Raw genomic sequence first — 12,831 nt, forward strand, 5'->3', positions numbered from 1 at the left:
AGAAATAATTGTGAAATAATAAATGTTTTTACTTTGCATGTATGTTCAGGGACAGAAATGCGATTTATGTGGTCAGGTATAGGCCATGTGCCACCTGAATAGTGTGCTTATTGTAGAGAGCAAATATAAAAGAACCAACAACTATGGTACATTATGTAGTAAAACAATATAAGGCTATTTCATTTAATTAAACTTAAGTCGATATTATAAAGGAAGTCAACACTATTCTACTGAAAAGTTGGATTATATTCAATTATAGAGTATAAACCTTCAGTACCAAGTTCATTCTCTCTATTTATAGGCAAATTAAGAGATGTTGTTTCTTCATAGCCTTACATCAGTGGTGGCATGCTGTTAGACCCATTGTTAATCTTATATTATCTATGCTAGGTAGACCAGCACTGAGCAGCTTTAATTATTCATTAATCAGGGGCGATGGGTTGGGAGTAGGCCTATAATTGATTCTTTCAGACATTTGTCTCTCATGGTTGAGCCCTGAGAAAAGCTGGGACACCCTCCAAACCTCTCACCCCTCCATCTTCTATTCTTGCCTGTCTCCTTCCTTATTTACTTCTTTAAATGCTTCTCCATTTGTTTGGAAGAAATCAAGGAAGCCAGGGGTTGTTGGAGGCATTAAGGAAAGAAGGAAGAAAGGAAGGTTGAATGGAAATCAGCCAGGTCTGTTGGAGAAGCAATGCTGGAATGTCTTTCTCCATGTCCTGTAGGCAGCAGTGGCGCCGCTCTGAAGCCATTCAGTGACATGTGATATTTATAGATCTGTGCTAACAAATATTTAATGAACATTAGCAAGCAGCTCTAACATGGCAGCACTGCTCCAATAAAACACTCTCTGCCAGTTAAATTGAAACTTTCGTCCCATGTGTCTGGCTGTTATCTGGAAAAAGTTGCTGGTGTAAAAGATGTGTAAGCTATTTTCCAGCTTTATGTAGTGGAACAAATAAATCTACTTGAAATTATTTTGTTTGCATAATTAATCTTGTAAAATGAGAAAATCTGGTAAACTCTCAGTGAACGTAAAGGCCTTTGAAGTCATCATCTCATCTTATTGTATGTTGTTTTATATTTTTGAAGTTTGTTGATAGGCAGGTCCTGTGTAACTCGTCCTTTTCTCCACAGGGTGGCGCTAATGAATCACACAAAACGATCACCGGACCACACAGTGCACAGTGCGTCTTATGTGGACTTGCTATAACATGTATTTGGTCATTAATAAAGTTAATGAAGTGTACGTATACATTTAATCTACCAAATAAACCATTTGGTTGCATTTATGTTTTAATCATTCTCGATGTATGTAGATCATGTATTTCACATGTGTTATGGGATTCACGAAGAAAGAGATTCTTAATCATGAACTGATGTGGATCTGGATATAATATTCAACCCCCAAAACTGGTCTGAACGACAGCCTACACATCTTTAATTCACTTGAATCCTAAAATTATTCTGGACTGAAAAACAAATAAATACGCCTTCAGGATGGCCATCTACAATGCCGCACTTGCTGTACTTGATACTATTGTTGTCGCAATTCTTTATGTATTATAATTTTACGATCATTCATTAAAAAAGTTTTTTTTTAAAACACACATAATGCGTCTGACGTCACTCGCTGCGTGCTCCTCCCGCAGCGTCAGCTCACACGCGCTGTTGTTGTGATTGACAGAGAGGAGTCATGTTAACTTTCAGTTTGCTTTTCGGCCGCACAAATATGTTTTAAAGTAAGAAAACAACGATGTCCGACATACTGATGAAGGAAATGGAGAGCATCTCGATCAGTCCGACGAAGCCCGAAGACTGTCCAGACGGTGCTCGGAGCTTCCTGCTGGTGGATGAACAGGAAAACCTGAAGGTAAAGTTAGCAACTGAGCTAGCGGATGCTAACATGTAGCTGCTAAAGCTAAATAGAGGATAACAACACATGTTTTAATAAAGGCCAGCTGCTGTCACTTATGCTAACAGTTATAGTGCTGATAGGTGAGTCATGTCGGCTTACAAAGCACCGAGCTAAAGTCATGTTATTTTTTTTATCTCCACAAAGTGAGCTTTCTCTCCTTTCCACTGTTACATAAACAGCCTATACCAGTGACGTTTGTTTTTTTAAGAAAATAAATATGTTGTGTTACCTTGTTGTGCAAACGGAGGCATAGCAGCTAACGTGTTTCTTATTGGGACAGTCCCTGGTGACTCATGGAGTACAGCTGACCTACAGGACGCTCCCTCTCATTGTATTGATGTTAAAGCAGTACAAAGTGCAGGGTATAATGATAATGTGCTTATTTATCCTAACAGTTTGAGATGTATAATCTACAACCAAGCAGGACATGTTAATGAATACAGCTTTCATTTTATTAAAACAATTCTGGACTGAATATATATTCCCAGCGATAGTATAAGATAAGTTCTTTATTTTAGAAATGTTATTCTTTCAGAAACTCTTTCTGTGTTTGTCTGTGGGAGCTTATCAGACAGGTACAATCACAAAAAGAAAAACAATAGAAGACTTCTCAACAAAGTTCTCCTTCGACAACATCAAGATTTAACAATACAGATTCATGTCACCCTCTTATTTTTAACAGAGCAATAATCAAAATTATTAAGGATGTCTGGGCATGTTTAGTTAGCAAAGGCCTCCGTCCTGGTGATAACCACAAAAAAAATCACCATGGAAAGCATCTGATGTGTCATTGAGGATTTCCCACTCCTCCATGGATTAATAAAGGTTTAATAGCTTCTGGTTAGTGTGTCCCTCTGCTTACTGTAACATCTAAAATCTCATCACACACCCATGATCATTATTTTATTTTTAACGTTCAAACCAATCATTACTGCATCAGAAACGTTTACATTGAACACATCACATTTGTTAGCCCTACATTTATTTGCATATAGAGTATTGAACTGGGGAGACGGTGCTCCCTTGTGGTCACCAATGTTGGTAACATTAGTGGAGATCACTGGAGATTAGACTTCTTGTCATCCACCATGACTGAATTGTACGAAATGAATAACCTTTTTCCATTGATTCAATGAAGTTAGCAGGGGAGCCTATGATATCAAGACATCCCATCAATCCATCCTCCATCCATAAATGACTCTTGCCGTTGTGCTCTCCTTCCCCTCCCTGCAGGTCCGCGATGAGTCTGAGTTTGTGGACAGGCTGGGCTGCGGGGACGTGGCAGGAGTCAAGGTCCTCTCCATCTTTGGCAACACCGGCGATGGCAAGTCCCACACCCTCAACCACATCCTCTTCAGTGGGGAGAGTGTGTTCTACACCTCCAAGTCCCCAAGCTCCTGTACGGTTGGAGTGTGGGCTGCGTATGACCCCACCCTCGGCTTGGTCGCCCTGGATACTGAGGGCCTGTTGGGGGCAGCGGCCAATCAGAACCAGAGAATGCGGCTGCTGCTAAAGGTATGTTCAGTGATCACTGGTTGGTTTGTTGAAGGTAACTAATAACTGGATGTATTTATAGCAACACATTATAGTAGTTTATCTCTGTATGATTCAATTAGAGCTGGGCAATATGCCTTACAGATAATTATTTGATATTTTAACATACATATCGATTTCTTTCTATGAACTAACCCAACTTTTTGATTATTTTAATGTAATGCGTATGAAGATCACCAGCGTGAATGTTCGAGTATACAAATGCAAGCACTATAAGTGAATAAATATAACTTTACATTGCTTACTCCTACACCCAATAAATAATGGGAAATAAGGTTGAGAACATGTGTTTATCATTTTTTGTTGATATGTACTAGCTAATAGCTCCCCTTTATTTATTGACTGATCCCAAATTGCATGTAGCTCCTCCAGATCCCCAGTTGTGTTTTAATTATTTTCGTGACACAATTAACAATAGCTTAAATATCTACTGCCTTTCTTTTCCAGGTGCTGGCGGTGTCTGATATAGTGGTGTATCGTACACGGGCAGAGCGCCTCCACAATGACATGTTCCAGTTCCTGAGCAACGCGTCGGGGGCCTACCTGAAGCACTTCACCCCGGAGCTCAGGGCCCTCTCAAGTCGCTGTGGTCTGGACGTGCCTCTATCTTCTCTCGGGCCAGCTGTGATTGTCTTCCAGGAGACTACGCACACCCAGTTGCTCGCACATGGTAGGGGAGTGAATTTCAGTTAATGAAAATGCTGTCAAATAAACAACCCTTTTGCTCTTTAACAGGATATTCTGGGTTTTTTTTTTTAAAGCTCTTTGGTGTTCTGTTTGCCTGCTGAGAACCCCTGCTGAGCAGTTTGAGTTCTTTGGAGGCACCACCTGATTATTTAAAAAAACAACCTGCTGTTTTAGTCAATAAATCAAAAGAAAACATGACGAGAGAGTAGTCAGGAGTCAGCAACCAATGACAGTATTTCAAACAGTGAATACCATTCAAACCATTACAGCAACCATGAGAGATCCTCGAGCATGTATTCATAAATGAGCACAGAAATATTCTGCGAGATTAGCCGGAGACAAAGACAGAGATGTTACACACACACACACACTCACACAAGACTAGGTGAACAAAATAATTGGGAACCATTTAGTCGGAAATGCATCTGTTGTTAATTTATCTTGCAGTTAAATTTTCCATGTAGCAAACATCCTAACGTTATCCCCCATTGTGTCACTGTGGGGGGACTGGAGCCTCAGTGAGGGGATTGTGATGAACTTATTAGCAATTATAAGAAAGACTCAGAAAGAGTATTTATGCCTCATTGTTTTTGCTGCAGATGCTAAGTTGGCCGGCCATGCCGACACGCTGCTCCAGAAGCGGTTTCACGACCTGGGCTTGGGTACGGAGGCCTTCAGCTCCGTGCAGTATGTTGGCACACAGACCATCACGCCGCCCACTGACTACAACCGGCTGCTGGAAGCCGTCAAGCAGCAAGTGAAGACCACACACACACGCTCCCCCCGCCAGCCCGGGATAGTGTTTCACGCTCTGGAGGTAAAGAACTTTAACAGAGGGATGAAGATATTTTGTCTCGTGGACTCCTGTCTTATTTTCTTTCAACTTTTCCTCTCCAATACCTCTTCACCCTTTTTTTTGTTGGCTTTTCCTTAGGCCCTGAGTGAGCGTTTCTGTGGCGAACTGTCAGACGAAAAGATGATCCCGTACTCCTTCTTCCCAGACGAGTACTTCACCTGCTCTGCTGTCTGCCTCAGCTGCAAGTGAGTCATTAACAAACATTTTTGAAAGAGATTGAACTGAGCCTGAACATTTTACTTGAACAAAATTTGGTGGGTATTTTATTTGCCTAGTCTAAATTAAGTCATTAAGTTAGTGTTCTAAACCTGTGCATCACTGCTCCTACATTGTCAGTGCATAGTTATTTTTTAAATTCTTAGACCTTTTATCAAGTATTATTATAGATATTTAACCCTTAGATGCATGACCCCAATTAGAATGAATGCGTTTTATGCCGTAAACTTAAGACATGTCTTTTATTTTGGTTAAAGATGATGATTTTTATTATATTTTGGTCAGCAAAATAATTATTTCATGTTCATTTATCACTTTAATTAACATTTTTATCAGAAAACAGCTTTGGGAAAGGTAAAAAAGGTAAACATCCAAAAATGATCCCAACTCGAGAATGATTTCATATTTTACATGTTCATTTCTTATCATCTTTCATTTGAACAAAAACTTGCTGTCAATACAGCCATCAAAACATTAACTTTCAGTGTTTGTCCCTCTGTCGCACATCCGCACACATATAAACACACGCTGTCTTCTCTATTCTCACTGTGAACAGCTGTTACAAAGTACCCTTTTCTGGCTGTGAGCACTGCACACAGGGTCACTGTATTTCCAACAACTATTGCTGGCTTTGCGGCCTTGGTTTCTTGGGCAAATCTTACACCTCTTCCTCTTCTGTTGGCCCTGTCTGTTTCCCTGCTGTGGCTGGATTGCAGCTTTTGTCATTCCACACCTTTCCATTGCTGCAGTGATGTAGGCTGCTAGGCATAGAATTCAGGGTGCTAAGCCTTGAAAAAAGAGTAGGCATTCAGGGTGGCAATATCAATCACGTTGTACCACAGCAGCGTGGGCCACCTCTGCGTTTGGCGTTTACAGGTGTAGGTGCTAACCATCTGGTCCACAATATCTACACCTCCTTTCATCTGGTTGTAGAAGTAGATCACTTTTTTCTTCCAGGTGTTTTCATCCACCGTTTTGCTGTGGTACATTGTGCTGAGGAGCAGAACAGCATAGTCCTTTTTTCCAACATAGCTGATCATGGTCATGCTGCCATTGAACCCATATTCAGTGCTGAAGAGCTCCCTGGTCTTGGAAGCCTTCATCACAGGAGGGATGTCTGGCTTGTTTTTTCGCAATGTTCCCACAATAGTCAGACCCTTCTCCAGGAGATGCTCTACAAGAGGCACACTGGTGAAAAAGTTGTCTGTGTTGATGTTTGCGACCTGTGTGTCTGAATCCACTGCACAGCTGACTGACAATTTTAAAACCCAGATTCTTATTGACTCCTTCCCCTGGTTGTCTCCCAGTGTACACAATCCCCTCAATTGCGTAGGGGGTTTTTGCATCACAAACCCAGAAGATCTTTATGCCGTACTTTGCGGGCTTGCTCTTCATGTATTGCATAAACTTGGACCTCCCTCTGAATGGCACAAGTTGTTCGTCCACTGTGATATAATCACTGGGGATGAATCTCTGCCTGCAGTTGACCAGGAACAGGTCCCATACGTAGCGGAAGGCTGCCAAGTGGTCTGTTTCCAGTCGGGTCCAGGTGGACAATAGTCTGGGACTGGGTCCTCTATTGGGTCCTCTTCATCTGAGATGTAAGTCACAGTTGATAGAAATCAAAGGTTCCTAGGGTTAACCTTTGAAATTCCATAGAAAATGCTTGGGGTCATTTTTGACCCCACGTATGGAAAAGTGTGGTACTGATACAAAAAATGCAATTACTTAAAAAATATAACAATTAGATACAAATCCAAATTGCCTCATGTCAAAGACAACCTATTTGAGGAATACATGGAAGATTAAACAATACAAATTTTAAAATTACGAAGAAATTGCAAAAAACAACTGCTGGGGTCATGACCCCACTTATGCATCTAAGGGTTAAGAATGATAAGGATGGCTGTATCACACAGAGTGGCATATCTACTAGCCTACCCTGTGTTATTTATGAAGTGTGCCCCTTATGTTTGGTCCTTTGCATCATTCCACCATACACACTCTTCAGTTCAACAGAACCGTTTCAGTGTTTAGAATTGTAATGTTAAAACGATTTGAATGCTAAATTGATCAAAAGCCATATCAGACGATTATTCAAAGTATTTTCAGGTAATTATCAGATCTAAATCTCTTTTAAATAAATTAGGGAACATACATCTTCCTCAGTATTTTCACACAGCAGTTTTAAGGCTTTTATTACCAGATGGGAAAATAAACAGACACACAAACAGAAATTGGTCAGGGGCTGCTGGCTTATTCACAGAATTTGAATGTTTTCCCTTAAAGCAGAAAGCTGTTGTTGTTCTGGTTAACTGACTTCCCAGTGGTACACATATTGAATGTCTTTACCGTATACTTGGAAGAGAGAGAAGAATTAATGGGAGTCCCTTACTCTTGGTGTATTCATAATAATGGAAGGTTGAGAGTGTGAGATATGAGGTATCAGTTCTGGACTACTGGATGTCCTTTAAAACCTGTCGGCACCTCTGACCTCTTTCATGTTGTTCTGAAAATATTTGTTTTCTGTTCCTCGCTAGCATTCGCTGTAAAAATGGAATGAACCATCTGAGAGACAGGGTCCCCCACATGGCAGATGGACTGTGCCAGTATGTACACCAGTACAACAACAAAGTCCTTATCTGTAAGGTAAGACCGACCGGTCACCTACTGGGACCCAGTTCCTAATGTTGTGTCAGCAATATGGGTTTTGTACTGGATGTTGCATGCTGCGCCATATTCCAGGCCCCTTTTCAAATCATTTTTGATGCTGTCTTACAAAAAGCAACACACAATATAATTGTTTATATGTCTTCTATATTAATTTCAGTTTTTTTATTGCCTTATGTCTCCAGAGGTGTTATGAGGGAGGAAGAGAGGTGATTGTTTTGCCCAAGACGTCAGCTTCCTCTGATAACCCATGGTTAGGACTGGCCAAGTATGCCTGGTCAGGGTACGTAAACACACACACACACACACACACACACACACACAAACACACAACCTTTTTATTGCCTCTTATGCAATTATCTGATTGTCTCTCCCTGCCCCCCAATCAGCTATGTGTTGGAGTGTGCTAGCTGTGGTGTAATCTACCGCAGCAGACAATACTGGATGGGGAATCAGGACCCTGAGAGCGGCGTGGTGCGGTCTGAGGTCAAGCACGTCTGGGAGGGGGTGAGTACTCCAGCTTTCTTCTTTTGTGTAGACTTTATAGTTTCAATTCAAACTGCATTCAGAGATTATTGATCAGGCATTTGATGGATGGGATCATTGATACTCACTGTTACCAAGGCCAGACCACAACATTAAGAAACTTAATAACATGGTATGTGATTGTCTCGGGATCATTAAACTTTCTTTAAATTACATTAGCTATTATTACAACATTAATATGGCAACATTTCGCAAGTTTATTGTGCTGTTTTTGCACACAAAAAGAAGCTGTAAGTGATACACTGGAAGCTTTTATCACTGCTTCAGAAGAGCTAGATATGTATTGGTACCGACACCAACATACCTTTTACAATTAATATTATTTTTTTCCATCTTTGTCTCTACGTTTCGACTTAAAACCCTTTACATCTCCCCTTCAATTATCCCTCTTTCTTCTTTCAGTCGGACACTTTTCTGACGACCCACCAGAACGCTGCCCAGAGGGTCCTGGATGGGATGAACTACGTGATCCAGTCAGTGTCTGAGTACAGCACGGGGCCCACCAAAGCTGTGGCAGCCTGGGTCACTGACCAGGTGGCCCCTCCGTACTGGAGACCCAACACAGAGATCACTGTGAGTGTGAAGAGCTAAAGATGAGACACACACTGAATAACAATTCAGATAACAAGGGATAAAGTTGTAATAAACAAGGCCACATGTGATTGTATATTTCCTTTATGACATTACAACTTATTAACAAAAATAATAAATTGTTGAATATTTTGTTTTATTTTATCCCTGCACACGTCTTTCCTCCTCTGCCCCTCAGGCGTGTCATGGCTGTCAGAAGGTGTTTGAGGAGGCGGAGAGGAAGCACCACTGCCGATCATGTGGCCAGGGTTTCTGCCACCCCTGCTCCAGCCAGAGGATGCCGGTGCCAGAGAGGGGCTGGGGCAGTGGGCCGGTCCGGGTGTGTAAGAAATGCTACCAACAGGGAGGGCCGGCTGACACTAACAGCCAGGGTGAGACACTTCAATGATCATGACTCAGCATTTAGTATTACCAGCATCTTGTTGCTGCTCCTTTATAATGTGGAGGTTATCTCCACCTATATGTATATCACCTATATACTATATGACAGCATTTAGTATATAGGTGATATTTTTTGTCATAATAAGTCTCGTGAAATGGATGTTTGGTCAAGGTTTTCCATAAAAAGTACGTTACATCCACAATACACAATTAAATTCACTTTTTAGAATGTAATATTAAAGCTATTCTGCAATGTGCCCGCTGCTTTGAAAAATATTGGTATTGCTAGTTTTGTGTACTGAGCGTAAGTGTCTTTCTTTCAAACACGTACACATCTCTATTCTTTAGTGTGTAAGGTGGAGCCTCGTGGTCTGATCGCTCGCAGGGTGACGGAGGTGGCGCAGTCTACACTGGACATGGTCACCACAGCTGTGGACTACCCTATCTGTGAGTGTAGCTGCATTTCAGCACTAAAATAAGAAACTGAAATAATAAAACTGTAATAAATAAAAATAGATAAAGGTATGTGGAAGTAAATTGCAACATATTTGAGGGCAGAAAAGAAAAAGTACCGCCAACTTTAGATTCTAAATTCTGAAAAAAACAAGTTCTATGTATACTTACGGGGCCTTGTTACTTTGAAGGATTGTATGGCATGAATAAAATCTGATGGTCTGAAAGCTATCTATACATCATAAGTTATTTAATAGAAGGTGGACATCATAAACATTATGACAGCCCTAGTGTTTATAATAGTAGGCAGTTTCCCAGAGTGGTCTGTTCAAATATGGATATTTATGCTCTTTACTAAAATATTTATTGTTCCTTCCACTCGCCTTAGGTTTTATGAAAGATGCGGCTCGGCCAGACTATTGGGTGCCAGATGGGGACATCACCCAGTGCCACCAGTGCTCCAAACCCTTCACTCCGGCAATATCAAAGCACCACTGCAGAGCCTGTGGACAGGGTGTGTGCGGCCCCTGCTCCACACACATCAAGCCCGTGCCCTCCCGAGGCTGGGACCACCCGGTCCGAGTTTGTGACGGCTGCCACGCACGCACAGACACTCTGTGAGCTTTTTGAACCTGGAGAACTTCCTCAGATGATCCACGAAGAACACTGTGAATCGTGGCACTGCTGCTCCGAAAGAACAAGGAGGATTGATTATGCGCTAAACTGAAGAACAGGAATAATCCTTGTTTTTTGCGTGAAGAGACACAAAGCTTAAAATGGTCCTCTTGTGATTCATCAGTGCTGACCCGGGATCAGCTTTCCATCTAATATGCCTTACTTTATCTACTGGTTCTGCAGCGTTCAGAGGCCAAAGACGGATCAACTTCTCTACAGCCCTACTGCACCAGTCAAGCTGTCCTTAAACCAGCTGGACAAATGGAAAGCTGGACTTGTGGTTCTAACTGACTTGTGGAAATGAAGGAAATAACAACAACTCCTCTCGTTCTGCAGAGCTTAAACCTTTTGCTGTACTTATGTTTAGTCTTCCTTCATTTAATTGTTTTTTGCACAGCCCTGCCGCACACAACCCATTCTCAATTTGACCAATTTTTACTTAAAATTATAGGAAAGTAAATAAGATGCACTGTGAACTGAGAGACCTTTTTTTAATTTAGAGGGTTTTTCAACCTGTCTGCTTCAAAGTCTTGAGTTTCATCTCAATATATTGCATCATCAGTGCAAAGCCCTCAGAGAGGTAAAGAAGGTTTTTATCCTCCTCCTTATCTCTCTCTCTCTCTCTCTCTCTCTCTCTCTCTCTCTGGGGTATAAATCAGAACAAGACTTTTGGAAAAGAGGAGCTCTGTGTATGAGAAAACACGAGCGACAGCAGTGTGTGCCTTCATGGGAATATTGATTCCCATATATAGACCCCCTAATGTCTGTTTTAGGGGTTTCCTTCATATGTGCAAGGTGTAATGAGATTATTTGTGCCTAATTGCAGAGCAACTTAATCCACAGCCTCGCTCAGCTGACTCAATTGTATTTACGATATGGTGAAATGGATTGGAAAATAAACTTTGTAGCACAACACTTTAAAGACATTCCAATGTATGGACGTACCTGTTTACTGATAGATTGGCTCCTCTGAAGTCTTTATAAAAATGACGGCACTCTTTTGAGCGAATAACGCTTCAGAAAGTAATATAATGAATGCACCTGCACTTGACTGGACAATTAAAATGTTTGGATATTTTAAAGGAGCTTAGTTCAATTGCTATGTTGATGGAATTATACACTCTCTGTCAAAGGGACTCTCTCGGTTTTAACTGAATGAATGCAATTTCTCTGTGTATGGAAATAATCAATTTTCAAAATCTTTTGACAAAATCTTGATTTTTTTTCTTCTTTAATCAGGCTTGTCCAAATAAAAGTAACAAAGGAAAACTGTGCCTCTAAGATGTATTTCCTCCATTACTGTCTTTCCATCTGATCACTCCATATTAGTGATGCTTTATTTCTATGAATGGGTATTACTCTTTTTTTGCAAAAGTAACTAAATGTCAAAAGAAAGACAATGTGGAAATGATAAAAAGCATTATGTAATGAAAATGTCATGGTGTAGCTCAAAATGTCACACTCAGGATGTGCTTAACACACTGGGTGCTTAACATTTTTAAACAGATATGCGATTAAAAAGCAATAGCATAGTATGTAATAAAATTAAATCAAAGTATAGTCTGTCTTAAAAAAGTCAGAAAAGTATTTAATAAAAAAGTAATATCAAAGGTTATTTTGTATGTCATAGAAAAAACTCATAGTACTGCACAGTATGTCATCAAATATTCCACAGTATGCCACAAGTATGTGCAGATGTATAGGCTATTTTTTAAAATGTAGTTTAAAATGTGTAGTATATGTATTTGAGTAATCTTCTCTTTAGCCTAGTTTCTGGAGGCTTAAAGACTTTATGTTTATTCACACGTGTAGCACGTTCTATTCCATAGAGATGATGGTGCTGCCTGAGTGTTTTCCTTTAAACACTCGATTGGTATCCCCTTAAGACTTGATGCTTCACTTCTGAAAGACTAACTTTTTATCTGGCAATTTTTCTCAAGTGATGTTACCTAGTACTTTTTGTGGGTTTCTTTGTATTTCTTTCCATTAGAAAACCTGAGAACTAACAGTGAAGCTGTTATTCAGAGTATAGCAAGTGACAGGCACATATAGATGTCTTCCCACATACAGTATCTTGTTTTTCTCACCAGCAACCTCCAGTTCAAGGTTATCTGAAGTTCATGGCACCTAATGTCCAGTGCTCTAATAAATCGCTGACTAATGCCCATGAAGTAGCCCTCATTTCCAGCACAAACCTAATATGCAAGCCTAATATGATATATATATATATATATATACAGATATAGATATTTATATATAGATATATTTAGCCTGACGTAGTGTC

At 40.5% G+C, this 12,831-nt stretch overlaps 1 protein-coding gene across 1 annotated transcript; it reads left to right on the plus strand.

The window, feature by feature from the left end:
* The first annotated feature begins 1,657 nt into the window (after positions 1-1,657).
* Positions 1,658-12,714, plus strand: si:ch211-11n16.2 (zinc finger FYVE domain-containing protein 1). The gene is made up of 12 exons (XM_063907346.1): positions 1,658-1,873; positions 3,152-3,433; positions 3,920-4,142; positions 4,759-4,976; positions 5,094-5,200; positions 7,772-7,880; positions 8,087-8,184; positions 8,291-8,408; positions 8,850-9,020; positions 9,217-9,409; positions 9,768-9,866; positions 10,261-12,714. The coding sequence occupies exons 1-12, from the start codon at positions 1,757-1,759 to the stop codon at positions 10,491-10,493; spliced, it is 1,968 nt and encodes a 655-aa protein (XP_063763416.1). The 5' UTR covers positions 1,658-1,756; the 3' UTR covers positions 10,494-12,714.
* The last annotated feature ends 117 nt before the right edge of the window (positions 12,715-12,831 follow it).

Source organism: Eleginops maclovinus, chromosome 18, assembly GCF_036324505.1.
Source record: "Eleginops maclovinus isolate JMC-PN-2008 ecotype Puerto Natales chromosome 18, JC_Emac_rtc_rv5, whole genome shotgun sequence".
Classification (NCBI taxonomy): domain Eukaryota; kingdom Metazoa; phylum Chordata; class Actinopteri; order Perciformes; family Eleginopidae; genus Eleginops; species Eleginops maclovinus.